Source organism: Chanos chanos, chromosome 4, assembly GCF_902362185.1.
Source record: "Chanos chanos chromosome 4, fChaCha1.1, whole genome shotgun sequence".
NCBI lineage: Eukaryota > Metazoa > Chordata > Actinopteri > Gonorynchiformes > Chanidae > Chanos > Chanos chanos.
Genome location: NC_044498.1, coordinates 31,456,566 through 31,484,422, shown reverse-complemented (window position 1 = coordinate 31,484,422; position 27,857 = coordinate 31,456,566). Strand labels below are relative to the sequence as shown.

The following is a 27,857-nucleotide window of genomic DNA, read 5'->3' as shown; positions in this document are numbered from 1 at the left end:
TAAGAGAGATCAGGGTGAACATTTACATCTACTTTAAATAAATAGCAATTTATGAAATATGTCAATACATTTGGGAAAATTAATATAGAAAACTCTCCTTTGGAATACCCCAGAGCAACAAGCTCATAGCACTGATTTTATGAAGAAAAACAAGCAATAATTATATCAAAGTATTCTTTAATGATCTCACATTAACTTTTTGGACCCATAATACAAATGCTAATTGTTAAAACAGTCACAGTCTCTTACAGAAATCTATGTGGCATAGTATTTTCAATATGTAGATGCTGTATTGGCCTTTACATCAGAAAAGAAAAGTTATTTAGTTTTACACAGTCTCTTTGTGAAACTCATTGCCTGGTATGACCGATGAAAATGTTGTAACCTCTCCTTTTTTGTTGTTGTTTTTGGTTTTGTGTCACTTTCTCTCCCCCCACCCTCTGCCCCCTGGGCCCCCTTTTCTTTCAAACACTACAGTCATGCAAATACAGTATGTAATGGCTGAATTGTATACATCAGATACCACAAAGTCCTGACGAAGTCTACTCTTCACGAACACAGTGCACTCTGCTCTCTTGTTTGAACTATAAAGGGACTTTAAAAAAAAAAAAAAAGCTAAACTCATCTCTACATTTTTTAAGTATAGAGATGAGTTAGCTGTCAAGGTGGAGAACTAAAATAATTAGTGGTCTTTGTAAATGACATGTGTATGATCTTCGGCTGCTGACAGACATGGTATCAGAATACAGTTTACCCACTCCTAGCCTGTTGTTCACCACAAGCAGACACTAAATTTGACTAACAGGATATGATCTGTCATGGTGTAGAATGAACAGGAAGTATCTGTTGCTCATAGATTCGTTTTTAATAGTTTCAGTTCGATTTGGTTCAACTCTGGTCAGTTTCTGTCAAGCAGATAAGCGCTGCCATTTTACTGAGCCGTTCATGTATGGTTCATGTTTACATTCATCCTCTCTGTGTTTTTGCTATTTTGTTTAGAAAGGGCAAAAAATGTGAGTTATTTAACTTAAGTTTAACATTAGGTACAGCCAATTAACATTTACAGGATATATGGCAAAAGCAATCTTTCTTAATATAAAGCAAATAAAGATTTTTTATGAACAGCATGCACCAAATGCCTTAAAACTAAAAGTGTTTTGTACCTTATGGTGAAAACTGGGGATTATTTTAGTCTTTTCTGGCTATTTTCCAGACTTAGCCACACTTTGAACAGCCTTGATCCAGTCCTTGCGTTCTTCAGGAGTGGCTGCCTGCAGGTAATAGTGTGTCTCATCTGAGGTGATAATTTCAAAGAGATTTCCATCCACTTCATGCCTTTTGGCTGGATTATAAAACAGATTAAAAAAAAAAGAAAGAAAGAAAGAAAGAAAGAAAGAAAGAAAGAAAGAAAGAAGGAAACTGAAAATATCTTTTATAATTAGGATAATTTTTTTTATATGTCCTTTAAGAGTACAAATGGAGCTACTGCTGGACCTCCTCTGACATCATCAAATGCACATGTTAATTGTTTCAAAGTATACACAGAGTATATGTATCGACACATGCAATAAATGACATTAAAAGTTTGTATTTTAGCTTCATTTTCATTGGTCACACAAAGCACACTGGTTATGTGTGTAAATGTACAGATCGTTATATGTTACCATCTGGAACGTATTCAACTGCAGTCACCACACATCCTCGTAAGTGAATAGCACCAAGAGGATCGTCATCACCCTTAAAGAGAAGATGGAAATCAGTCCCATGTGATGTATGGGTAAAGGCTCCAGTACCATAATCTTTGTTTAAGTGAAAAACGCCTCACCCTCGCAGGGTCATAGTAGTGAATGTATGCAGGGTCATCTCTTAAGATGAACTTTCGCACCTTCCAGTTTTTCCGACGATGACCCTGACAAAAAACAGCAAGCTTCAGTCCACTTTTTCTCTTTTATTTCTTTCTTCTTTATTCCAGTTCACACATAGTCACAAAATGCTGGGCAATCAGAATTAAACTGTTCATTATATTTTTTTTTTCTTTTGAAATTTTATACTGCGCATATAAATTGTCTTCAGACACTGCTTGTTTTCCATTTCCAAATCAAAGTACCTCGTTAAAATCAAAGCGAAAAAACACGGTGATGTTTCCTACCTGCTTCAGTAGACAGCCCTGTTTTACTATCGCCCCTCTAAATTCTTCCTTCACAATGACATCTTCATCACTGGAGTAGCCTTCACAAAAGAAGCCACTATCAGCCTGCCATTCATCCCCCCCCCCCAAAAAAACGAATCAATCAATCAATCAGTCTCAGTCAATCAATCCATCAATATCCATCCATATATATATATATATATATATATATATATATATATATATATGTATATATGGTAACTAAAGATAGGTTTCCATTGTGTTTTGCTATGTCCTCGTATAGAAAATGAAGCTCACACCTAGTGGTATGAAGTAAAAAAAGTAAAAAAAAAAAAAGCACTGAACTTTTATATGGGTATATCTGTAGTTTACACAAGTATTGATATTATTTCTAATGGCTTTCCTTTTCACTTAACCACATTTTCAAAATAAAATATTTTCTTTTGATCTAGTGTGTTTCCTTTGACAGACTTCATTACTATCTACAAAATAAACCTGGGGAGGAGAAAATAAAAACGTTATGTTCATCGGGACAGTAGAGCTATGTGAACTTGTTTTGTAAGCAGGCAAGCATGCAAGTAAGCAGCTTAGCTTGAACAAATGAAACAGTCTTAGCTGAAGTGTGAAAAACACACACACACACATACAGAAGTTAGAATGCAAAACGACTCTCATGTTTATGACATGCCTTTTAATTAAATTGCTTGCTAGCTGTCTAGCGACCGGTCATCTGAAGGAAACTGATATTGTTCTTAAAACATCTCTGTTCAAACCAGCTGGCTGTCTGGCTATCTACTCACTGGCCAGCTTAGTTAAAAAGATGTTCTGACTGACTGCTAGTGTCGCTAAGATAAGCAGAGGCTGAGTTTTTATTGGCTAGTTGGATTGGCTAAAGTGCTAGCTAATGTTGCAAAGGTAGCACAATTGGTGGTGATAACTTCTAAATCTCTAAAGATTTATAGCTAGTCATAGCCAACGTATCAGCTTTGGGACTTTGGAACACCAAACATAACTTAAGATTTTTAAGATCTAAGATAAGTTAGGATCTTTTGTTCTCTGCATTATTGTGAAAAAGTTTTCTTTGCCCAATTTAACCTAAGGAATTGAAATAAACTGCGAGCTACACAAAGTAACATTACATCTTTCGAATCACACCTCTAACTGTACCATATAGATTAAGTTTCATTGAGGAAAACCTCAAAGGTCAGAAGAAAACTAAAAATTTCAGAAGAAAAGGGATTGGTTACATTTAATTTAAACACATTCAATGAATACTTGATTTCTAAGTACAGTTCAGATCAGTATTCTAATGAGTGATTTTCACTTTCATTTAAGGGATCAAAGATAAGCTATCATTGCTTTCACACAAATAAGCGTTTTTGGTGTTTTTCCCCCCTCCACGTCTGTGCTCAAGAGCATTAGAGAATCACACCCAAGCCCATATCATCCATCTAAAATAGTTTGAAAACTAAAGCAAAATGAGGGACCGACACAGTAAAGCAGAGATGTTGCTATATTAACCCTTGGCTGTGTCAGTTCACTCACAAAATAGTAGAGAGCGTCTGTCTGATCCAGCAGGGCGGATTCTGATGTCGACTCGGCAGCATCTTTGGACAGATCTCCAGCTGGCTGCAGGTAGCCCTCATTCAGCAGTCCAGTAGCCAGCATCGCGGCTTCTGCTCGGTTCCTCACTTTCTGACTGGAGATCAGCCAGTCAACCACTGTGCTGCCTGCATGGGACAGAAGACAAGAAAAGCTTAACAGTCATATCCAGCACCAACAGTGAAACCCCATGTGTGAAATATTAAAATCAGTAACATTACATACATGTACAGTGAATGACAATAATGGAAAATACTCAATGAAGTCTGTTTTTGAAGCAGTGCCTCTGTTACTTTTCAGACTGTTTGAGACCAGACATTCATGAACTTCCTAAAATGCCCTCCAACAGTCTATGCCTCAGTAGCAAATTCTACAAAACAAAACAAAACAAACAAACAAAAAAAAACCAGAAAAAAAAGCAAGCGAATATTTTGTTTTGTTTCGTGTAGTTTTTCTCATTCTACAGTCTCTAAGCCATGCATTACATTATAATGCATCCATCATTACTATAAATGTACATTATGTTACCAGTGTTATTAGACAGTAACTGCTTGTTAAATGTATTCATTCTTATGCAGACATTGTTAGGCACTGTTTTGCCTGTTTATCAACTGTCCCTTATTTTTGTGTTATATAAACTATTTTAAAGAGTAAGTCAAAAATCATCAGAATTTGTTCATTTTCTGTCTTTTTTGTGCTGTGTGTATTTATATGCTTCTGCTGTGTTTTAATTCTACTGATGTATAGCAGTTTAAGCCAGATCATTACCTTTGTGTATTTATTACATGTTTCCACAAGCAGATTTTTTTATTTCATTTAGAGAGAATACTGTTCACACATGTTTTTTAATTGGTGACTTTTTCTCCAATATCAGTAATATTTGGTTTGTATTCTGCCTCTCTTGGTAGTTGCTTTGGATAAAAGTGTCTGCTGAATGAATAAATGTAAATGTAATCTGCAACTCCTTCTCATTTATGCCAGTATCTGACAATTAACCCCCTTTTTTAATGTGTCTTGCCAGTATCATACCTGTGAAGCAGTGATTGTAGAGTTTCTTCTCCTTCTCTAGTCTCAACTCTTTTACTCCAGTGTCTTGATCTTTCATCAAGACGTACAATTCACTTCAAAGAAACAGAAACCAAAGCAATCAATAAATTACATACGTAAAATCTAGATAAATTACGACTTTCACAACACATTTCTAAGATGCACTCATTATAACTTGTTTTATTGCTTTTTTGGTTTCTTTTTTCCCCTGTTGATTTATTCTTTCTGTCTCAGTGTGCTCTCGGTCTCATAAAACCGTACCTCAGGTTCACTGATTCTGGTAGACGAATGGACCTCCTGGTTGACTTCCTGGCAAACTTTTTGCCCCCCTGTAGACAGGTGATGGCCCTCTTGATGTCTTTAATCCAGACCTCTCTGTCCTCCAGGTGAGTGGCTTGGAAGAAATGGTCCTGGTTCTTTGATGTGCTGAGTTTGAACACTAACTGGTAAAGTTTTTTTTTTATTATTATTATTTTAGAAATCCACCAAAAACTGACGCTGGGGTATAAAATAAGTTTACATTTGCCATGTCTCTTACCGTTCTCTTGTTAAAATCCTGGCAGGGACTGGTCAGCACAGCACCCTTCAGAGGGATCATGCCCTTGGGGCTTTTGTCTGTTTTCTTCTTATAAAATTCCACCGCATCATCTGCTAACACCACCCACACAACCTTCCATGAATTGAGCAAGGTTCCCTGGAGAAGGCAGATCAAAACCCAGCAATGAGAAAAACACAGTTCTCTTCTCTAATTCTCTGAAATGCAGGCATCAGCAGTCTGATAAGGGCACTGGCACACTGGCTGCTATTTTTTGCCAGTGTTTCTGAGAAGAGGTTAGTTCATACCGGCCTTGCCCGTTCCTGCAGAGGGAGTTCAATACGCATATATCGGTAGAACTGAGACCAATACATAATAAATAAATAAATAAATAAATAAAGGTAGTGGTTTAATACGGGGTGAGGGTCACTATCACTGACTAAACTTCAGTCTTTTTCATTTTCACTTCATCCCACTTCATCTCTGTGGAACATTTATTTAATTTTCATTTCATGAAGCTGTAAAACCCCAATCCTCTCCTTTTCCATAACAACTATGTGCAGCAATGGTTCCAGGAAACATCTTTTACATAGCTTTGTTTCTTTTCCCTAACTGCTAGTTTATGTTGAATACACTAAGTTGAATAAATCTGAAAATATAATGGTCTTCAAAGATTAGGAAAAGAACTCTTTGTGTGTGGTGTAACAAGAGAACCTATTGGTATGGACTCTGCAACAGCAACTTTATCAAAGAATCGATAATTGATAATTCTTTGACAGAGTGTTGAATTTGAGAACTGTGGTAAGCTTTCTTTGCACAAAAGCAAAAGGAGTTTCAGCTACACCTGCCAAAGCAGAAGTGCAGATAATTTCATTACAACACTGGAAAAAAAAAAGAAGAAGTATTGATTCCGGACTAAACATCAGCCCCCTGTGACCCTGTTTATCCATGTTAGTCACTAGCATGTTACTCACTAAAGTGTTAAAATAACACTTAAGTGTTATTTCCGTCATTTTAGGGTGATTATTTTAATCTGGCCATAAATTTAGAAGTCTGACTCATGGCCGAAACAATTTGAGGTCAGAAAAGGACAGTCTGCCTGCAAAGTAACTAATACAATCCATGGAAAGACTTGTTAAAAGTCCCATTAAAGGTAATTTGCAGAACATTTATGTTGTATCACAGGTGCTATCAAAGAAAAAATTCAGATTATTCCTTAACATATGTTTATATAAATAGATAAAATTTGTTCAAGATATGTTCAGAAGGATGTTTAAATGCGTGTTGAAATAAATGAAAAATAAATATTGGCAACGACATTTTAACAGTAATGGAGCTGCTATCTGCTCAAAACAAAGACATATTTGAAAGGACTGGCCACATACAACTGATCTTGTACGAAACATCACATAGCATCAACATAGCATCATTTTCATTGATCACAGGGGCGTTCATATGAAAATCTGTAATTGTATATTAGAAATAGATCATTGTTGTAATAAATCCTTACCTTTTTAACCAGGTAGCCCTCTCTGATTGTTTTGGGCTCCATTCAGTCGTTTGCTGCTTTTGATGGCTTAAACGCTAAAGATCTCTTCTGGGGAGTGGTGTTTTATAGCACAACGCTCTTTGCAGGAAGTGCTGTGGTCATCGCTCCTACGACCTTTTGACAGATCTTTGTGATAGGGAAGTTCTGCAGATGTCATAAAGGGGTATGGCCGAGCAATTTTACTGCTCTGTTCAGCCCACATGACAAATGTAGGCAGGGCTATAAGTCTTTGTGATGCATCCTTTTGTCAAACGTGATGGTGACTGAACTCCTCTCAACAGCCTTCCTTTTTTAAAGTGTATTAAACATTGACATTGACATTGAAACTTGACTGCGTTTATGGTGGAATTCAGATTTCAAACTGTTTGTTACAAACTTCAAACTTCATGTCAACACTCAAGAACAGACCGAGGAAGAAAAGGCTCGTTTCACAGGAAACTGTTGAAACACCTGCGGCCAAGACATGGGTAGTTGTGGTTTTAGTGCGACATAACAAGTATAAATTGGAAAAAAAAAGAAGGTGCTGTTTAGGGCCCCAGCACATTCCTCTGGTGCTGATACAAATGTAAGTGTTATGAGAGAACTGCACAAACAGACAACAGCAAAACGTTTGGCTGTGTGTAAGAGCTGTTTAATTATTAGAAACATGTTTGACAGTTGGAGGAATCAAATGAACTGTGACAGAGAACTAAAATGAATTTCATTTTCATCACATATTATACAGTGTTGCTGTAACCATAAATCATTTCAGCGAGCATTTAGTCACTTAATTTTTTAAATTCCGTCACAGCTACCAGTAAACTACCAAAACAAAGGAAACATTTCAGTAAATGAAATTCCACACAGCTCCAGTTCCTGAGTTCTTTTCGCAGTTAACATCACATTAGGCTTGGTGTTAGGTATAACGATGCTTGGGAGGCCCAGTCAGCCAGTGTTTTACCTGCAGTGGCCAGAGGAAGACATCTCAAGAGGACGGGACTGCAGGGACTATGAACAGAGTTGATTGCTGGAGACAGTGTACAAGGTAAAGACTGCTGAACTTGGTAATGTTTAATGAGGAACAGCCGCTAAGGTTGGGTTAGTAGAGACATCTGAGAGAAAGACAACATCGTCTGGGTTTGGCTATAGTCAAAACTCCTTCAAAGTTATGTCCACGCGTTGACATTGGACAAGACAGTCAGAATCAGCTGATTGCAAGTGTCAGATAGTTTCGTGAAGAACAGTCTGCTGAGAAGCTCAAAGACAGGAACATAATGTGATACGGCCTGGCTGCAGTGCTTAACCACTTTATTACACTTTATAAAAAGGTGCAAACCACACGGGCACTGGTCTAATGAGAAGTGGAGTAAAAAGTAATGTGATCGTATGAATCATCCTTCATCCTGTTGTAAAAATATAGAGAAATTCATGTGTGTGTGTGTGGCACAAGCCACAAACTCCCAAGAGGGAAGGATTCCACCAACTCTGTTATGGACTATGTTCCACATCGACGTCCGACAGCTGGGCATGTCTACACTGATGACGTTGATTTTTTCCCACATGACAATACTGCCATCTACAGGGAATGAGTTATCACTGAATAGTTCGTGTGGGCACGAAAACCACATAAAACCATGGGTCGATCCAAATTTGGTCCTGTTTGTTTTGTCTGTCATAACTTGAAAATAAATAGTGTATTTGACTGGCCAGAGTGCGAAAAAAAAGATCTTGAAGATTCTGAATTGAGCAGCCAGAGATATTAACACAGGTGGACACTCGTGGGGGGGGGGGGGGGGGGGCTTGTTCAACAAAACACCAAATCATGGAATAGCTGTAGAGGCCTGCGTTGACCCAGCACACGATTAAGACACTGGAACTGTTGCTCCCCCTTATTTTGGCTACCTGTGGATTGTATAGTATTGTGAACTGAGACCGTCCTCGCGGCGCTCTGTAGCTGTTAATGAACACTTTAAAGTGGGCTTGAAACTTGAAAAAAGAGCTTGAAAGTCATGAGTGATGACTGATGATGACACCAGCAGTAATATACAACGAACATCATACTTTCTCGTCCTGCTGTTGTGCTTTAATGATGTGCATATAATTATAAATAATGAATGTGAATCAAAGTCTTATAAAACATATTGTCCATGTGAGAGCGGAAGAACTGCGTTGTAAGAGCATGCCTTCCCTCTGTTATCCCATTAGACTGGCACACATGCACGTGGTGATCCAACCTCTATAGACTAATCCTTGTGTAGAGGATTACAGGCAGGAACAGAAAAAAGCAACGGGGCCGTTTATGTGCACGCGCGCGCGTTTTGTGTTTTCCTAAACCTTTTTTTCTCCGTTAGTCATGGATGCGCGTCACAATGCTATCTCCGTTTAGTTTTGCCTGAAATTCGTGACCTATTTCTCACACCTGAGGACCTCGCATCACCAAGCGGTAGAGTAGGTACCAACGTCGTGTGTGAGAATGGCCGATGTTCCGCAATTAATAAAAATAGGCGTTTCCTTGAAAACGACACCAAATAACGGTCCAGTGTTTTTCAAATCGGATGGGACAAGATTTGGTCAGAGCAGAACAATAAAATTACTCACTGGAACGAAATACAAAATTGACGTGGTCGTTAAACCCGGCGCAGTTCAGGCAACGTAAGTATGCAGGATGCAACCTATATTTAAACTATACTGCCTGTATATCCATAACTCTATGAAAACAGTCGTCTTTGCAAATATTTTCATCATGGAAGGCAGAGTGAATAGTTGAAAGCCTTGCTGAGACACACATTAGCTGTGTTAACCTTCAGAACCAGGACACAGAATGGTCAATCATGTATTACTCCCATCATTATTATATTCTAGATGTGTGTTTATCATAGCATTGCCTCTTATATAATCGGTACGATTCTGGTAGAGTGCTATGTGTCTTAATTTATTAAAGAAAACTGTACAGTCTAACAGAGCGAGCGGCCAGATTGCGAGCTCTTCACGGACAGCCAAATCCACGGCAGATTAAGGCAGTTCACCATGTCCGACAGCCGAAGACTGCCGTGACCTGTCAACAAAGCCAACCTTTAACCTTTGGCATAGCCTGGAGCCATGTGTTCAAATTTCTTGTCCTCATATTGGTTGTTGTTCTTTTGAATGTGATCTTCACAATCATGTGACAATCTTTCAGGGACATCTTGCTGAGCCAATCATTTGTACACTGACTACAACCGGAGGAAGATCATGTCTAAGGAAGACGATCAGTTTTATTTGCTAGAAGTATTCAAGCAGGGACAATCGGAGAAATGTGTAAGAAGATTTGATATGTTTTCCTGGATGATATTTAAATTAAATGAAATTTTCAAACCTACAGTACCATGACTGTTGGTGGGGTGACTTTTCCCTTGGAGCAGCAGTCAAAAGACCCCCAGTCTGTCGTGTACACGGGTCAGTATGACACAGAGGGAGTTGCACACACCAAAAGCGGAGAGAGACAACCAGTCCAAGTCAGCATACAGGTGAACACTCTATCACATTATGCTTTTTTTTTTTTAGTTTTAAGAGGAATGCGCGTTCAAGAATGGTTAATGGTACCATTAATTTACAAGTTTAAAGAATAAAACAAATAAGTCAAGATCATTTAAAATGTTGGATTCAGAAGCCATACAAACCTCTAGGAAAAATAAAAAGTCTATTAGATTTGAATTAACATGCTTTTGTGTGTTTCCACACAGTTTACTGAGGCTGGTCTCTTTGAGACGGTGTGGCAGGTGAAGTACTATAACTACAATAAGAGGGACCATTGCCAGTGGGGAAACAGTTTTAACAGCATTGAGTATGAATGCAAACCGAACGAGACCCGCACCCTGATGTGGATCAATAAGGAAATGTTCATGTGAGAGGCAGTCTGTACAGCGGCCTCTGGATCAAATCCAAACCTAGACTGTAGAATCCATCAGTGTAAACCAGCAAGTATGCCGCCCTGTTGGGAATGCTGATCAAGCCATAAAAAAATATTTATAAAATCAAATGTGAAATAGTCATATATGTAGTCTTTAAATGTTCAGTCAGGTTCACATGTGATGTCTGTATATGTTACTATACCATGAGTGAACAAGTTTTGATTAAGGATGACCATCCTGTGGCCACGAGGCCCATACGCAGCCACTGCCACAAAGCAAAGGCACCAAGTTGGAAGCTGCTGACCTGTTTTGTTGTTTCTTGTTTTATGACATTTTTAGCTCTGTGTGTGTGTGTGCGTGTGTGTGTGTGTGTGTTTTGTGTTTTTCTACCTCTGAAAAGCACAAACAGGATGAGCGTAACTCTCCTCATAAGTGTTTACAGATTTAACAAATAAATGTGACAATCTTTTCTATGTTTACTAATTCTGCAGAATTACCAGCTGCTGTAGCATATCTACTGTTAGTGTTAATTGAAGAGTGGTGGTGTACTGAAATTGTAAACATTAACTTTTTACAGACTTGTGTTTTTATCATGTTTGTTGTAATTTTATTACATTTGTTTCAGTGTGTTGAGCAGTATTTTGGAAAGAGTAGTTTTTATGGATTTATGCAAAATAAACCTCATTAATTAAGATGGGAATGATGAGGGAAAATGTTTGTTTTGTATGATTATCTTAAGTATTTAAATGAATTTAATTGAAAACAAATGATGTAAACAAATAAATAAAACTGTTGGTTTTTGGGAATTACTCTAATCTGTGGTTTCAGAGATGTTCTTTTTGAATTATAAAACTATTTCCTATGGTTTTAGAGTTACAAAGCTACCTGTGTGCATTTACATAATCATCCCAGCAGGTGGCATTGCTGTACTAACCCTGCTAAAACCTCAAAACGACAGTAATCCCAGATATGATTCGCCAAATCAGCCAAGATCCCGCGGAATGTATGTGTTATCCAGGTCTAACATTGACAGAGAGAGAGAGAGAGAGAGTGCACTGGATTTTAGAATGTATTTGGTATTTGTCTGTATATATTTTGCTGTTTTGGATTACTTTTTAGGATGCATCGCCTGTTGGAGGCCATTAAAACTGCAGGCCATGTTAATGCAGAATGTCAGGAGAGGCGAGTGATTGTGAGTTTAAGAACATTAATTCTTGCACACAAAGATATTTCTTGTTCGGTGTTTAAATAACCTAACAAAGATATTATATGCTATCAATAAAAGTGTCTTTACTGTAAGCACAGCCTTATATTGATCTCCTTGCAGAAAAATACTGCTTAGCTCCACTGTGGGGTGCACTTCTGCATTACGGAATTGTGAGGACGCACAGCCTCGAACAGAACCCGGATGAGTTGTACTAGACCAATAGCACCTCCCCTCTTTTCTCTCCCCTCAACCGCTCTCCTCCTATCCTAGCGAACCTCCTCCGCTTTGCCGACCCCTCCCTGTGGGTTCCCTGGAGTCACTGCAGTGAAACCATCGGGCAGCAAAGCAGATAGCGACCCAAATATATGTCTCACAAATAAAACGTGCGTTTTGCCGCGAGATAAAAGACCTTACTCTGGTTGTTGCCGTGGTTTGCCTGTATTTGTTGTTGTACATATCCGGAAAGGCATTACATCGCGCAACCAGCAAAATGGTGAGTAGACATTGATATCTTAAATGTTTTACACAAATCTTGATAAAGCTACTTTTTTAAAATTTTGTATAGGGTCATAGATTTCTTCTTTTTTTTTTTTTTTTACATTAAAGCGTTACTCTGCGCATATTGGATTACAAAATGAAACCAGACGACTAATTGGGCTGGAGAGAGGTGTATTTCCTTGTCAATTTATGGCTGATGTTGCTAATCTTTACTGGTGCTTATATAGCTGTGCACTACCTGGCCGTTTTGCTTAAAAGTTTTTTTTTTTTTTCCCCTAATGCAATGAGCGAACTGTAATTGACACACTCTCGGCTGTCGTTTCAACTTGACACGATTCTTAGAGAGTAACTGCTTCAAGAAATGATCGACTATATTTTGGCAACAATATTTCAGACTAAGCTTTGATCACATCACATGGAATAACCCTTAATACTGATACAAACTTAGTTTTATTACATTTATAACCGCGGTTACTTTTACGTATTGCGTTTCCTTCGTTGTTGTTAATATTGACATGCCACTGTTCGGTGAGTAGACCGTGTAATTCAAAGCCACAGGCCTCGGCGATGCAGGCAGGAGCTGCTCGATTGGATGGCAACCCAAAGAACTCTAATCGAACATAGTAGTTTTTACCCCAACAGGTGTTTTCAGACGTTATAATTTTCCTGTAAGACATGGAAGAGAGGCCTTGTTTTTTCGATTATTCATCAGTTTGATGTTTGTATCGACTTGTTTACTCATCGAAGACTCTTAAATGTTTATGAGTTTGACAGACTTGGATAAGAATTTATTAGCACACATAAAACACATACTTACAACCTTACAACTACTTAATTTAGTCATAGTGGACCAACATAGACCCTGTTTCTCCTTAAGCTCTAGGACGAGATGCTACTTTACAAGAGGCTAATCATGCATCACTTTTTTTCCATTTAATCAAGCAGGTTAGTTGCGCCCCTCTTTGTGTTGTACCGTTAGAGCTTTTGGAGGAGCGCACCTTCCTTATGTTCTGCCCCTAATGAAAACGATCCTGCCTCCTCTTTTCTATTGACTGCATGGATTTACTGTCTTTACGCTAATTAGAACATTTCTCTGTGCCAGCATTTCGACTGGCTCTAAGCTAGACACACAAGCAAGCATACCTTAGTGTGTTTCTTACAGTTTAACAGAGTATCCTCTTCATAAACATAAAGGAATAAAGATACAAATTCCATACTTCACAAAATACGGCGACCATAAAGAAAAAGTAGTTGTATATGTGTCCATGAAACAGGTATGGAGATATGTTGATGTAAATCGATGTAAGATGTAACTGTAGCAGAAATGAGGGCGTGACTGTGAGGAACCGTTCCGGGTCAGTGTGGGGTTCAGCGTTTATAGATAAACTTGTCAACAAAGACGCACAGTTCATGCCTTTTTCTGGAGCAGAACAACCTTGTAACCTTGCAGAAACTGAAAAGTCTACAGAAGGGTTTGAAGAAGGGTACAGAACACATTCGTTAGCCTCATCACTCCGTATTTAAATGATATGAGGCCCTGGCACCCAGCGCCTTGTCTCTAATATGCATGAATGTTCCACTGCATAAACAAATGCATGAAGAGTGAATTCAGTGCCATCTGGAACTCAGTAATTACAAATAATGATATTGTTCCTGTTACACTTGCTGTACCATTGCAGCTCTTCAAGAACCATTAATATGTTAATTCAGAGATTAATTTATGCACATTTGTGTTCTGGAATTAGTGTGAACCATTGACATGCTCAGAGACAGTCATGCCCTGCACCTAAATCTTCTGCATTGTGAAACTGTGGCTCAAACTGAAGATAAGACTGCTTGTTGAAATATTTGTCATGCTGGACTGTTAGACAACATGAAATGACAGTAATTACAGAATGGAATCTGTCCATTGCCAAAGGTGTTCTGTACCATAATTGTTAAAATGAGTCATGTGTCCAACTCACAGTCTTTGATTTTAATGAATTAAAGTTTTGCTGTGGTTAGAGAAACCCCTACTACTACTGCCTTTAACTCTGAATCTAATGAGCTCACTGTCAAATGGACTCCCCTGTGTACTCTGTCTGCCTCACTGTGATTGGTCAGAGATCATCACAGAGATTTTTATAAAGAAAATGATGATGTTGTAAGAATCAGCATCATTGGAGAAGATGTGTCCAGGTGAAAAAAGTCCTCATATTCTGTGTTTTCAGTATTCTTTTTTTTTCCATTGTTGTAATTAGTCCATGCATTGTCAGACCTGGTAGGCTCGTTAAAAATGTTAACTTAGTGTTGGATGTAGAGAGTGTGTTTGGTTGGTCTAATTGACCCTGAGTTAAGGATGCAGTGTTTGGGAGCCTTTTGTCTCTGGGTCTTTTCAGATGGCAGTCTTCTTGCTAAATGGTTCATTTCCATTTGAAAGGTACCTCCCAAAACAAGGCTTAATGAGCCCATTTCAAACCATCAGCCATAGAACAGCACTAACATTGTTAGTTTCATTACACCAGACTTGTTCATATTAATGGAGAGTTTACTGCACTGGTCCAGAGAGCATTTGAGCTAATTAATACTACAAATGACAAAAAATAATAACAGCAATAATAATAAAAATAATTGTTGTTGTCCTCACCGTCATGATTGTACTGCTTGAAACATAGATAGCCCATGATAGTTCTAATTGCCCCTGTTTTGATAACTGTTTGTTAATGACTCATACTGGCCCATGTTACTTATTTTTCTGACTGGTTCTGACGGTGCCCCAGTGTCTCATCCAGTCAGAGGGTACAGCAGTGTCCCCAATCCCAACTCTCCCTGTCACTGGGATGCAGTGGAGGCCTGACAATTGGATTTCCTCAGACACATAATAATCCTGTATCCACAATCCCATTCAGATTAAGTCAGTACTTTTTTGTTTTAAGATGCAATTAACATTTTTCCAATACAGTAAAGAGCTTTAATACTGACAAAATCATAGTAACATTAAACTTAATCAGGTTAACCATAATAAGAAGTCAAAAGCTAATAAGCCTGTTAAATGTCTGAAGGGGACAGCAGTATTTAAATTCACACAGAGCAGAGAGATCGGTCTGAAAATGTCAGTCTCTATATATGTTCACCCGTAATGGGTTCGGCCTGAGATGGCCCCATACCTCCGACATGAGAGTAGAGAGTAACGTGTCCACAACTGGCTCATCTCCATTCCATCCCATCACTGCATTCATCAGCATGTTCCATACATTTGGTCTGACACCTTTATGATCCAGGGTCTAAAGCCCATTAGACTGGAGGTCTGCAGTATGCTGTGTGTGTGTCATAGTGCAACTGGCCTAGAGGTGTAGTCTGATTAATTAGTGGTGTGTCATCTGTGGGCATCACAGAGGCATGTGTACCCTGCCTCTGGAATCACAGCATCCCCTATAGACCCTCACATCTCTCTCTCTCTCTCTCTCTCTCTCTCTCTCTCTCTCTCTCTCTCTCTCTCTCTCTCTCTCTCTCTCTCTGTGTAGCCTAGCAGACAAGTCCTCTCTCTCTAGAGTGAGGAGGCTGAATAGCCGGACCAAGGCGGGGGGTGTGGGGTATCAGTGTTAGTAGTTAGTTCACCTACCTTCCCCCCTTTCACTGCTAGCAGAAGGAACATTCCACAGAGCCCACACTGTTCTGTACTCATCCAGGCCAATGCTGGGTACACACCGTGCTGCTGAATTCAGATCTGAGTGGTGGAACAGAGGGGCAGGGATAAGGGAAAACACCAGACTTAGCAGAGCACCTCAGAAGCTTAGTCAGGGGACCCCACAGCTGAGAGCATGCTGAATATGGGCCTGTGAACTTATGGATGGAGAGGAAAGCTATAAATAATAAATCAGAATAGCTGTGTGTGTGTGTGTGTGTGTGTATCAGAGATGTTCTGTGCCTGGGGCTGTGGAGTTTAGCATTTTGTTTTGAATGAAATGAAAGCAAAGCGTTTGAGCTCAGAATGTAACAACCAGAAGGCAGAGACATGGGAGTGATTATGTTGTAAGTGTAGAGAGAGTGATTTTTGTGATCACCTTTCTGATAGATTTTGGAAAAGCAACGTAACTCAGATAAATGCTGTCCACAGGTCTTTTGTGTTTCAAAAACTGGGAAACAGTTTTTTGGGATTTTTTTGTTTGTTTTTTTATTGAGGCTTTTCTTATGTCTCAGCCCTCATTTCCTCAGTGTAGAAACTACATTAGTGAACTGTGGTGTTAGAGTCTTAATGACCTTTGGTACACATGGTGACTTTGTGACCTCTTACACTATTTTCTCTCTCACTGGTGTTCAGAATAATGGCCAGTGTCAAATAACAAATGGTGACAGGCGGGCTTCTCTGCTTTTAATTTGTGTCTGTATACTCAGGACAGTACGCTTTGTGAACAGGTCCTGTCAAATTAGAGTAGCCTGTGGGATTACCACTTTGAACTTTTTATTATTTTATTTATTTTATTATTAAAAATGGTGTGACTTTAATTGTGAGATTTATCTCATAAAACAAATTTCTGTTTTCCTCTCTCCTAGGGAAACGAGGCGAGTTACCCATTGGAAATGTGCTCACATTGTAAGTATTAAGGTTCAATGTGACATTTTCTTTCACTGCAGTAAAAGTTCAGATCATTCATTTGTCACAGAAAAGATTCATTTTTACATGTAAAATGATGATGGAGATATAGACTGTGCCTGTGTAGAGGGTTGGAGTGTAGCATTGGGGTGGCTAACAGATATGGATAGGAGTTCCTTTCAATGCACAAGCTAAAAATTCTCTGCCTTAAATATGAAGGTCATGGGCAGAGCTGCAAGGGAGCTGAGCTTATTTTTAGTAGTGTTACTCTGTTTTAATTAGTTTCATGCCCCCCAGTGTCCTGAACTTTAAGGTCTCCAAATTTGCTTCATACGATCAAACCTTTCCAAACAAGGAGAGGCAGAAGAAGTGGACCAGAATATGTGAAAAGCAGAAAGAGTAGACAAGTTTATTGTCCTTTTTCACCATGTAGTTTTCTCCAAGTAGACCACTGTTTTTAAGTGATGTGTGTGTATTTGTAAGCGTGTATGAATATGTTTGTGTGTGTGTGTATACAAGAGTGAGTTAGTGCGTTTGTATGTGAGAGTGAGTGAATGTATGTGAGTGTGAGAGTATGTGTGTGTGTTTGTGAGAGGGAGAGTAGGTGTGTGCGCGTGTGTTTGTGTGTGTGTGTTTGTGCGTGCCTGTGTTTGTGCGTGCCTGTGTGTGTGTGTGTATGTGAGTGTGTGTGTATGTGAGTGTGTGTGTATGTGAGTGTGTGTATATGTGAGTGTGTGTGTATGAGAGACAGAGTCTGTGAGTGTGGGGAGCAGTGTTTGGGTGTCTGATAATGAGCTGTGAGGCTGTAAGGTTCCCAAGGAGCATGACCCAAACATCAGCACATGTTTTATAATACTACACACACACACACACACACACTTCTCATCTGCCCTTTCATTTCAAAGTCACTACCCCCAAATCTAGCTCAATGGGCCCTAGCTCAAAAGACTTGCCAGTAAACTGCATGAAGAACTCACAATTACAAGTATTTATGATAAGGTGGGTACGCATGTGTGTGTGTATGTGTGTGCGTGTGTTTGTGTGCAAGAGGAGATAGTGAGTGAAAAATGCATTGCTAAAAGCAGGTTCGTGAGTGTGTGTGTGGCACAGGATTATTATGTGTTAAGGTGGTAGCCTCACAGGGAAGAATAAACAGGTGTGTAACCCTGGCTTGCAACATAGCCCAGTCACTTCACCAGTCTGGGATATTTCCAGCCCCACAGACCACCCCCCTCTCCTCTTCCAAATCACAGCTGTTCAGACTGTCATCCACCCAGACAGCCACTCTGTCTCCCTCATTTACACACACACAAAGCCTGATCCATAGCAAACCACTACTGCTCACACATCATGGCACAATCAACAGTCCCAGATCTGCCCATTCTAGTCTGCCCTATCTAGTCTTAAACTGGGGGTTTAGCATCACCTTAACTGCTAACATTGCTAAGAGTTGAATTTCCTTGGTTTGCCCGAGCAAACGTGCTGATGTCATCAGTGATGTCATCAGATCGAGGAGGTATTCCTTTTTGCATGTTCAGTTGGAGCTTGGAGACTATCCCATGAAATGTTATAATATGAAATATTTGTTATTTGGTTATGGATACAATATATGTTGTCCCCAGCTGTATGACAGTTTTGCAGTTCATTTTAATTTTAACATTGTCCCAAACCAAGACACTTTCTTTCCAGGTTCCAGCCCTTGGCTTCACAGTAAAGCCATCCCATTGTTTTATTTGTGTTCATCTCAGACACGTCAAGAAACCCTTTTAAATTCTGGATTTCCAGAGGGCCTTAGGTTTTATACACTATGCAAATGGCCTACATATGAATCCATAAGTACCTTTTTATGTCCAAAACAGCCGCTCTGTAGAACCCCTCCCCGGCTGTCAGTAGAGGCTCAAAATAACCCCTGTCTGTTTGCTGAACTTCCTTGCTTGTTGCTAGGGGTTTCCCTGCGGGTGGGTGAGGATAGCGAGGGGGTGATGTGTGGTGCAGTGTGTTGGGGGTTCTATGATCACATTTCTAAAAATACCCATCGTTTTTCTTCTGCCAAGCTACCGTACCACATTCATTAATGGAGTGGTGTCAGCACTGACATGTTTCAGAAGGACAGTTTTTTTTAAATAAAGATATGAACATAAGATATGGAGAGAGGGAGAGCTCTTCCCCTTTTGGAGAAGAAAGTGCCGAAGTAGCGATACATAAAGAGACTTAATGTGCATTAGGGATTGACTAATATATTACATTATCTCAAACCATAGAACATTTGTTAAATATAATTGTCTAGAATGTTATGATAATGGCCTGTTTTCATTTCTGTGGCTGAAAATAATAACTTATGTATGTCCCCTCGTTTTTAGTCTCCATCCTCAACAGAATTAGAACTTGTGTAAGTCAGTGTTAGAAAGGTTAGTGCACGGTCATAAATGCTGTGGGGAGAAAAACCTGTGCGTGTGTCTGTGTGTATATGGCATTGTTCTTATAAAATGAGTAAGCTGGAGAGAAACACTTGAGAACTGTGATCTATGTTCTATATTATCCAGTATATAAGAGCATTTGGGTTTCTGTGAGAGTGTGTTGCTTGGTAACACCTCTATCTGAAATTATCCTGTTTGATATAAGAATGTAAGAAGGAGCTAAAACTCACCACTGACATGATAGCAGTCAGCACTCACACTGTCCTCTGGTGTAACTTCGTGTCTTTTATGGTGTTAACACAACATGTTAATCTCAATGACTGTTTGCTTGGTTTTTGTACTCTGCCTGTATTGCAAGTCGCTTTGGATAAAAGCATCTGCAAAATGAATAATTGTAAATGTAAATATATAACCTGTCCTTTTGTAAGCTTGGCCTGTTTTTATGCTTGTGTGCATGGAAACACGCTCCAGTCAAGAGCTGTTGTTTGACTGGCCGTTAATGACTTTAACTGGGTATAGTTGAATCAATATTCTCTTTTTACCAACACTCTGCCACTTTTTAAAAATCTATGGTACTGTTTTTCAACCTGGTCCTGAAGACTTCGCTGACCTGAGTGTTTAACTGTCAGTCCTGATCTAACACACCTGATTCAAGTCATCAGGTCATGACCAAAGTATGGATCACGAGAATGAGATTTTACTAAAGTGTATATATACTGGCCAGTATGTACATGAGGACTGTGTTTAGAAAAACAATTTGAGTTTCATTTTCTCAGAAATGACTGACAAACCCCTTATGTGTCTCACTGAATTTATCTGATCTCCACTCCTGACTTGATACAGTATTTCCCTCAAAACATGTGATTTTATCAGTTTTCTAAAAATATATCTCATAATATGTTATTATGTATGTCTGTATTAGCGTTGAGGTGGCACAGTGGTGCAGTGGGTAGCACTGTTGCCTCACAGCAAGAAGGTCCCGGGTACGATTCCTAGCCAGGCAGCCAGGGTCCTTTCTGTGTGGAGTGTCCATGTTCTCCCTGTGTCTGCATGGGTTTCCTCCAGGTGCTCCATTTTTCCCCCCACGCTCCAAAGACATGCAGGTTGAAGACACTAAATTGCCTTTAGGTATGAGTGTGAGTGTGTTTGAGTGTGTTTGTGTGTGTGTCTGCCCTGCGATGGACTGGCGACCTGTCCAGGGTGTTTCCCCGCCTTTTGCCCTATGAGCGTGGGATAGGCTCCAGCACCCCCGCAACCCTAATTAGGATAAGCGGCTTTGAAAATGAGTGAGTGAGTGAGTGTATTGGCGTGGGTACTAAACAAGTGCAGTGCTCATCAGCAATGTATATAATATTAAGCCTTGAGTTTTTTTGCTCTATATCATTTAGAATCCTAATGGATTCTGTAGAACTGGAGAACTCTGGCATGCATAGGAATGCCTGTGGCTACTGTAAACCTTCTACATGTGTAACATGCTTGTCTAACATGTTCATTTTCGTGTACACTTTTTTTTTTCATTATTCATTAATGGAATGGACTATGGCATGTGTGTGCACTTAACCTGGAATACACGCATATACAGACACACACAAGAGTGCTGAAAGGTTCCTTTTTTCTCTGTCTTTTCATCATATTTTGTCCTCTGTTTACAAACATTTTCTCTCTATACCTCATCTATCTGCTGTCTTATTTACATTTCACAAGAGATCTCACGGTGTCGGTGTCTGTGTCTCTCACTCTCCCTGTCTGTCTCCCTCCCTGTCTGTCTCCCTCCCTGTCTGTCTGTCTGTCTCTCTCTCTCTCTCTCTCTCTATCTATCTATCTCTTTCAGTCTCTCTCTTAGGTAGTTTGTTTAAACATTAATAGATATAAGATAGAAGTGATTAGAGTTGGGGGTGGTGAACTCTAGGGTCATGTGATCATGCGAATGAGCTTACACTTCGTAACAGTTATTCCAAGGCTTATCATTAGTATTGTTGGAGAGAACAGAAACTTAGGATCAGTATGGCTTGGGCACATAAAGCACTGCGTCAGCCATTGTCAAGAATGGGTAACACTATTCGATCTGAAGGAAAGAGCTATGCCACCGCATGTAAGTTCAAAATAGTTCATTAGTCTTTGTTCTTGTCTTTGCTTTGACGTGTATGTTTTTAAACACCTAGCTGAAGTGTTTATAGGCAGGAGGTGTGGTCAGTTACTATTCCTATAAACTCTGAAATGAACATGTGTCCAAATGTGTGTGTGTGAGTGTGTGTGTGAGTGTGTGTGTGAGTGTTTAAGTTTGTAGGTCGTTAGCGAAATGTGTTTATATTCCCTTGTCAACCCTGTTCGTCTCCGTCTTTTCTTTCCACTCTAGTCGATGCTGATGAGATTAAGAGGCTAGGGAAGAGGTTTAAGAAACTCGACCTAGATAACTCAGGATCCCTGAGTGTGGAGGAGTTCATGTCCTTGCCAGAGTTACAGCAGAACCCTCTGGTACAAAGAGTGATTGATATATTTGACACGGATGGAAACGGGGAGGTGGATTTCAAAGGTATGGTTGGACCATTTCTCCTGTTTCCTGGTATTTTAATCACAGCTTAAATGCGCATGTACTTCAAGCATTCCTTCATAAATATTGCTGGTCCTATTATTATTGAATAGCAATCAAACCATATTACGAATGTCATAATGTAGTTTATTCGCGTTTTCTTCTCCTTTCTTCGTCTTTGTCTTCACAGCATTATTAGTTAAATATTTTCGTGTTGTGATTTGCTCCAACATGATTTGCATTTGAAGACCTAGGCATTTTAAGAACATTGTAGATGTTATACAAGAATTTTATAGTACTGGAGATTATTTTATACTTTTATTTGACAAACTGTTACTGAATGTGAAGAATTACTTGTTCACTACTTAACTTGAGCTCATTTTACAGAGCAGCTTCATCTGTTCTCAAAAGCTAACCAACTGTTTCCTCAAAGAAGGTCTCTCTAAGGCCGCTGGTTTTTCCAGAACATTAATCACGATTCATAATTAACATGAGGTTCTCAATAACCAGGAAAAGTGTTTAGGACTTTGGTCATAGTCATCTGTCTCCAGGGAAGGCTAGTTCTGTTCCACAATCAGAAACCATCTTATCCCATCTCACAAAGAGCAGGTCACTGCCTCCTCAGCTTGTCTCTGTTTATGCGCCAAGCTCTGAATGCTGTCAAACTGATTAGCGGAAAACGCCCACTTTTGTCAGAGTACACAAGGGCACTTCTGAGACTATATCGATTTGCAGGTGAATGACCTCTTATCAGTAGATTGTTGTTTTATTTTGTTTTGGGTTTTTTTGACAGAATTTATAGAGGGGGTCTCACAGTTCAGTGTAAAGGGAGATAAGGAACAGAAGCTGCGCTGTGAGTATATATCATATCCTCACCTCTGACCCATGTCATGAAAACCAACTCATGTAAAACAAACACACAGACATAAACGACTGACCATAAACTACCCTGCTTCCACTGAAATTCTTTTGCTTGTTTTTTTTGTTTTGCTTTGCTTTGTTTGTTTTTTTTTTATTTGTTTTTTTGTTTGTTCTTTTGTTTTTTTCCCCCAAATTCAATTTGCTCTCCGAACATCCCCAGTTGCCTTCAGGATCTACGACATGGACAAGGACGGCTACATTTCCAACGGAGAGCTCTTCCAAGTGCTGAAGATGATGGTGGGAAATAACCTGAAGGACACTCAGCTGCAGCAGATCGTTGATAAGACCATCATCAACGCAGACAAGGACGGGGATGGCAGAATATCGTTTGAGGAGTTTTGTGCTGTAAGTCGACATTATCAGGAGATTGGCAGACAGACCTTTTACAGCCACAATTCAGTCATCTCCCATATGTATAGTGGAAGGAGCTGTGTCTGTATATTAAATGTGCTTTTTTTCCTCTTGCTGTAGGTTGTAGGTGGCCTTGACATTCATAAAAAGATGGTGGTAGACGTGTGAGCTCCTCCTACTTTCACACAACACATGCTTTTCCTCTCCATCTCTGAAGATCTGCCCAATGTCTGAAAAAAAGCCCTCTGTGTGTATTTAAATGGAGGTATTCTCTCTGTGAAGCCAGTTTGTTCAACACGAGCCTTCCAAAGCCAACCTGTGAGTGTTGCACGACTCCCGCCCGTCTGGCTAACTCAGCGTAGCACTTTTTCAGATTGCGGGATGGATGGCAAGTCATGTGATGAGATCATCTCAGTTTTGTTGAGGAAAGGAAGAATGTGGGCTTGTTTATATATTGTTTATATATTTTTTTAATATTTATTTTGTCCTTGTCTTTGTAAAGAGGTATATCTATGGCTTTTTGAGCGGGAATCGTGTCTCAGCAGAGATGAGGGTAGTGAAATTTGGGTTCGGTACAGTAGTAAAACAATGACAATGTGCCAAGCAGAACATACACAATAAACCAGTGATGAATACTCTCTCCATCATCATCCTCTTTATTTGGGAGAATTGTTTTGATTGCATGATTTATGTTTCTCAGTGAATTTAGATTTTCATGCAGCCACAGTTTTTTTATTTTGTATCTTACCCTTTGTAAAATGACTGTTTCTATCACTTTAGCTTCCAATCATGTTTAACAATATCTGTTTTTGTAATGAGATGGACAGAAATGTTTATTTATGGATGTTTTTACTATTGGAAAGTAATTTTTCTCCTCGTTTGACTTTGAGATTCTAGAATTAAGGTAGATGCCAAGAAAACATTGAGGAATTAATTGTTGTCTACTCTCTTCAGACAATCTCCAATGATAATTAAAACTAAACACATTAATATCATAAGAAACATTACTGTGTATGTTTATCTTCTACTAAATACCAAAAGAAGTTAGATATAGTTGAATATCCCTAAGTCTTGAAGACATTCTTACACTCACAGTGTGAAGGCCAGCTGCATTTTTCCTGTTTGCTAGTTTATTCAAAGCTATATGTTAGTTAAACACAACCCATCAGCAGGGAACCATGGGGGACAGTTTTACCTGTATACCTACATGACTGAGGTAACTGCACTGTTATTTCACCTTCACTGGAAAATAGGGGAAATGTATAATTACACATCTGACTATTGTACATGTTAGCAGGGCAGACATACTGTTGAATACATAACATGAAAATTGTGTACGTAGAATTTGAAAAGTTAAATTCTTTACCCTCTCCTGGCTCAGCGGTTAAAGACACAAACTATCATAAGGAGATTGCTGGTAAATTTCAGATTATAGATATTTGACAGATTATGTGTTTCAGTTTGTCTATGCTTAGATGAGATTAGCGTTTTCTAAACAAGGACAGATGTTTGGGTGAAGAATGGCTGTGCCAAAAGCCATTGTCCTGATGAGAGAGAACAGCCGTTTCTCCATCTGCTGTCACAAAAAAAAACAAAAAACAACAAAAAAAAAAACCTCTGGGCTTCTTGTGCTTGCATGCATGGAGATTTACCTTTGAGCATGAAAATCAGTTTTAAAACCCTCCTCTTGTTTACATATGCATTGTGATGTTAATATTTACTATTCAAGAATCACGGAATGTATTATGGATGTTGCCAAAATCTGGTAAATGTAAACAGTCTGTAATAAAAAAAAAAAAGTATACTTAAAAACATGTATCTTTACATTTTTGGGGCAGAATGGAAATAAATGTGGTAGAAATTTTAAAGTTGACGAGGTTCCAGCTCTTTAAGTTTTAAATTAATCAGCAGCTGAACTGGAGTTCCACAGAAGTATGGCTGTGGGGTTAATAAGAGCAATCCAATTTTTGTATGTATGTGTTTTGCAGGGGTAAACAGTCTATAAACAAAAACAGATGTTTAAGTCAAATCACATTCATTGGTTAATTCAAAGTACAATTTTCAATAATGGGTAATACTTTTTTTTTTAATTCATGGTGCTTTGTTGAAAACAACAAAAGAGGAGTCATTACAGTTTGTGTGCATACAAACTGTCGTATATAATGTAAATACATTACATATAATGTTACAACGTTTTGAATAATGTATACAGAAGAGGGGTGTTGATGATGATCTGACACCTAGGGCTGCAGTATGAGAATGTTCTGTAGCTGCTTCAGTCCTTTGTATCCTTATATCTGCCACATTTCTAGGCCAGTCTGTGGGATGTGGAGGGACCGAGGGAGAGACCACACCCACGGCCAAGCCCCCCCACACTAGAATCTCTCCGCAGCACGGCTGGCCACTGCTCGGATGTTTCCATAGACTTTTGATGGTGGGCTCCCTGTAAGACCATACAAAACTGTCAATACGAGATCCAGTAATCCAATAAGCCACACAAGATGATAAATCTTAATTCTTCTCTCTCTTACCTAAAATGAGGTTACATATTGCTGTCCGTGCCATTTTTATGTTCTGGAAAGATCCCAATATATGAACCTTCCTGAAATGGAAATTATAAGCAGTAGCTTGAGTTCCTGCCTCACTTTCAAAGTAGCTTTAAATGAGGCCAACACTGTAAATTCCCACATGACCATGACTACACTGTAAGAAAGTAAACACTGTAACTTATGCCTTACATTCAAAGTGAATCAAGACTTACGTGTCTGCAAGAACAATTCTGGTTTTTGTCACATTCTCAATGGTGAATTTAGTTTTGCCTCCTTTTCCTGCTATTCTACCAATGGCTCGGGAGAGATGGTCTCCTTTCAGTGGTTTCACTAAAAAGGGAAAAACAAAAGATTAAAACATATACAGAAATGATGTGACATTTCCCAAGAAAATGAGTGAATTCTACAACAGTTCCTTTTATCAACTTACCATCTGTGACATCAAAGGTTTCCAAAAAAAGTTCATCTAATCTGATGAGTGCGAGTGCATCCTGTAGGGTGATCCATAGCTTTAGTTTCCCCTCCCCATTTTTTTCAATTTTTACAGTTATTTTTTCAGAGAGCGACAAACAAGGAGTGGCTTTAAAATACTCTATACAGGATCTTCTTTCTTGCAGAAGTCAATTAAAAAGTTTCTGTTTGTAACAACTACCTGTACAACAATTCCTCAAATTTTTTAAAAAAGAACCTCACCTCAACTTGAAAGCCTAAAATGAATGCCTTTACAAAATCTGCAGCTTTTGTGAGGGCACCAATGTCCTGTGTTTCTTTGCATGTCTGAAATTAGAAACAATAAAACACTAAAATCAAAAGCAGGGAAAGACACCAATATAAAATTCGACAGTACTTTGAGATACTCACTTTTATCTCCACATTTCTTGTTTTGAGGTTAAATCTGATTTGAAGTTGTAAATTTTCAACGACAGGAGTAAAAATTTTCATCCAGTTCTCTTTCAAAGGAGTATACCGGTGAGAGGGTACTGGAATCTTCCGCATTTCATCTGTGCCTCCCTGATGTCAAGAATATCAATTAATAATCACGTGAGACATATGGTGAGAGTACACAGATCAAACAAACTCAAGGAGTGTTATCTGGTACTTGCTATAAAGTCAGGTAACCAACACAGAAATTGATCTAATCTGGTTTTCTCTACAATATAAATACATTCACGGTTGTATCATACTTAATATTATTCGAACACATAGCCAAGAAATTGGTCCGAATAATAGGAAGACATTAAAGGCCTTTGTGTATCGATCCTGAACTCACGTAACCACAGGCATGGATGGAGGTTCATGTATACGAGACAGTAGGCTTTAACGACTCAAATCTTCAAATCAGTCGCAGAATTAAAGCTTCCATTTATTCTTTATATTTATCGGGGGAACGCCATAAGGGGTAAAGCTGTTTCAGACTGGCTTTCTAAGTCGTCAGTGTTCTTATGCGTTTCCACAAACTACAAAGGTTTTGTACATTGAAATTCCAGCAATGGCACCGTAAGCGCCTTCCACATGCACTGCGCGTGCGCACACACCACGCTACACGTGAGAGCAGCTCTCATAAAACTATGAAACTGTTCTCCCAGCAAACTAATCACACTTTTAAAAAACAAACACAATACAAACAACAGACAATACACTAGTAAATGCTGTAGTACCATAAGTTTATCACCCGATATGGGTGGAAACTGTGGCCTTTTGCGTGCCGTCGTGTCATCGCCTTCCATGTCCATTTCTTCCTGCGGCCTTTTGCGTTTTTGGGTCTTTTTTGATACTACTTTTTCGAAGTTGTCAGAGTTGCCATCACAATCCATAGAAGCAGTGCCTGCTGTTGTTAAGCTTGATACATCCGCCATCGTGAAGTTTTGCCAAATTATTTAACAACTCGAGAAAGACTCCAGAGCAGAGGTGTTTACTTCCCGCATGTGGCTATCTTCATGTTACTGAGGAAAGACCTTCTTGCTGTCCAACCGACGCAGAAACAAATATGAGTTAAATATGAGTTAACAAAAAGTAAGGGATCGGCCAGACATGACAAAAGAGTAATTCCTTTGTAATTA

At 39.1% G+C, this 27,857-nt stretch overlaps 4 protein-coding genes across 4 annotated transcripts; 2 read left to right on the top strand and 2 right to left on the bottom strand.

The window, feature by feature from the left end:
* Nucleotides 1-1,202: 1,202 nt before the first annotated feature.
* plek (pleckstrin) lies at nt 1,203-6,885 on the bottom strand. The gene is made up of 9 exons (XM_030772753.1): nt 6,844-6,885; nt 5,337-5,492; nt 5,060-5,241; nt 4,781-4,872; nt 3,695-3,879; nt 2,150-2,254; nt 1,826-1,909; nt 1,665-1,737; nt 1,203-1,342 (listed from the first exon to the last, which is right to left on the bottom strand). Exons 1-9 carry the CDS (start codon nt 6,883-6,885, stop codon nt 1,203-1,205), a joined length of 1,059 nt encoding a protein of 352 aa, XP_030628613.1.
* Nucleotides 6,886-9,334: 2,449 nt separating this feature from the next.
* cnrip1b (cannabinoid receptor interacting protein 1b) lies at nt 9,335-10,748 on the top strand. The gene is made up of 3 exons (XM_030772867.1): nt 9,335-9,513; nt 10,223-10,367; nt 10,584-10,748. Exons 1-3 carry the CDS (start codon nt 9,335-9,337, stop codon nt 10,746-10,748), a joined length of 489 nt encoding a protein of 162 aa, XP_030628727.1.
* Nucleotides 10,749-12,308: 1,560 nt separating this feature from the next.
* Nucleotides 12,309-23,655, top strand: ppp3r1a (protein phosphatase 3, regulatory subunit B, alpha a). The gene is made up of 6 exons (XM_030771956.1): nt 12,309-12,451; nt 16,990-17,029; nt 21,803-21,979; nt 22,770-22,829; nt 23,058-23,242; nt 23,369-23,655. The coding sequence occupies exons 1-6, from the start codon at nt 12,449-12,451 to the stop codon at nt 23,414-23,416; spliced, it is 513 nt and encodes a 170-aa protein (XP_030627816.1). The 5' UTR covers nt 12,309-12,448; the 3' UTR covers nt 23,417-23,655.
* A 1,640-nt stretch (nt 23,656-25,295) lies between these two features.
* On the bottom strand, nt 25,296-27,727 carry pno1 (partner of NOB1 homolog). The gene is made up of 7 exons (XM_030771242.1): nt 27,456-27,727; nt 26,659-26,808; nt 26,491-26,574; nt 26,228-26,288; nt 26,010-26,127; nt 25,780-25,850; nt 25,296-25,691 (listed from the first exon to the last, which is right to left on the bottom strand). The coding sequence occupies exons 1-7, from the start codon at nt 27,651-27,653 to the stop codon at nt 25,624-25,626; spliced, it is 750 nt and encodes a 249-aa protein (XP_030627102.1). The 5' UTR covers nt 27,654-27,727; the 3' UTR covers nt 25,296-25,623.
* Nucleotides 27,728-27,857: the final 130 nt, after the last annotated feature.

Bases quoted from the DNA above. Each gene is read 5' to 3' on its own strand.
- cnrip1b (XM_030772867.1), top strand. From the start codon at position 9,335: ATGGCCGATGTTCCGCAATTAATAAAAATAGGCGTTTCCTTGAAAACG. The intron at 9,514-10,222 runs GTAAGTATGCAG...TCAAACCTACAG, and splicing joins CCCGGCGCAGTTCAGGCAAC to TACCATGACTGTTGGTGGGG. The intron at 10,368-10,583 runs GTGAACACTCTA...GTTTCCACACAG, and splicing joins CAGTCCAAGTCAGCATACAG to TTTACTGAGGCTGGTCTCTT.
- pno1 (XM_030771242.1), bottom strand. From the start codon at position 27,653: ATGGCGGATGTATCAAGCTTAACAACAGCAGGCACTGCTTCTATGGAT. The intron at 26,289-26,490 runs GTGAGGTTCTTT...ATCACCCTACAG, and splicing joins TTTTAGGCTTTCAAGTTGAG to GATGCACTCGCACTCATCAG. The intron at 25,851-26,009 runs GTAAGTCTTGAT...TTTCCATTTCAG, and splicing joins AGAATTGTTCTTGCAGACAC to GAAGGTTCATATATTGGGAT.
- plek (XM_030772753.1), bottom strand. From the start codon at position 6,885: ATGGAGCCCAAAACAATCAGAGAGGGCTACCTGGTTAAAAAG. The intron at 4,873-5,059 runs GTACGGTTTTAT...GTTTCTTTGAAG, and splicing joins CCAGAATCAGTGAACCTGAG to TGAATTGTACGTCTTGATGA. The intron at 2,255-3,694 runs GTGAGTGAACTG...GATGAATGGCAG, and splicing joins CAGACGCTCTCTACTATTTT to GCTGATAGTGGCTTCTTTTG.
- ppp3r1a (XM_030771956.1), top strand. The intron at 21,980-22,769 runs GTATGGTTGGAC...TTTTTTTGACAG, and splicing joins CGGGGAGGTGGATTTCAAAG to AATTTATAGAGGGGGTCTCA. The intron at 23,243-23,368 runs GTAAGTCGACAT...CTCTTGCTGTAG, and splicing joins CGTTTGAGGAGTTTTGTGCT to GTTGTAGGTGGCCTTGACAT.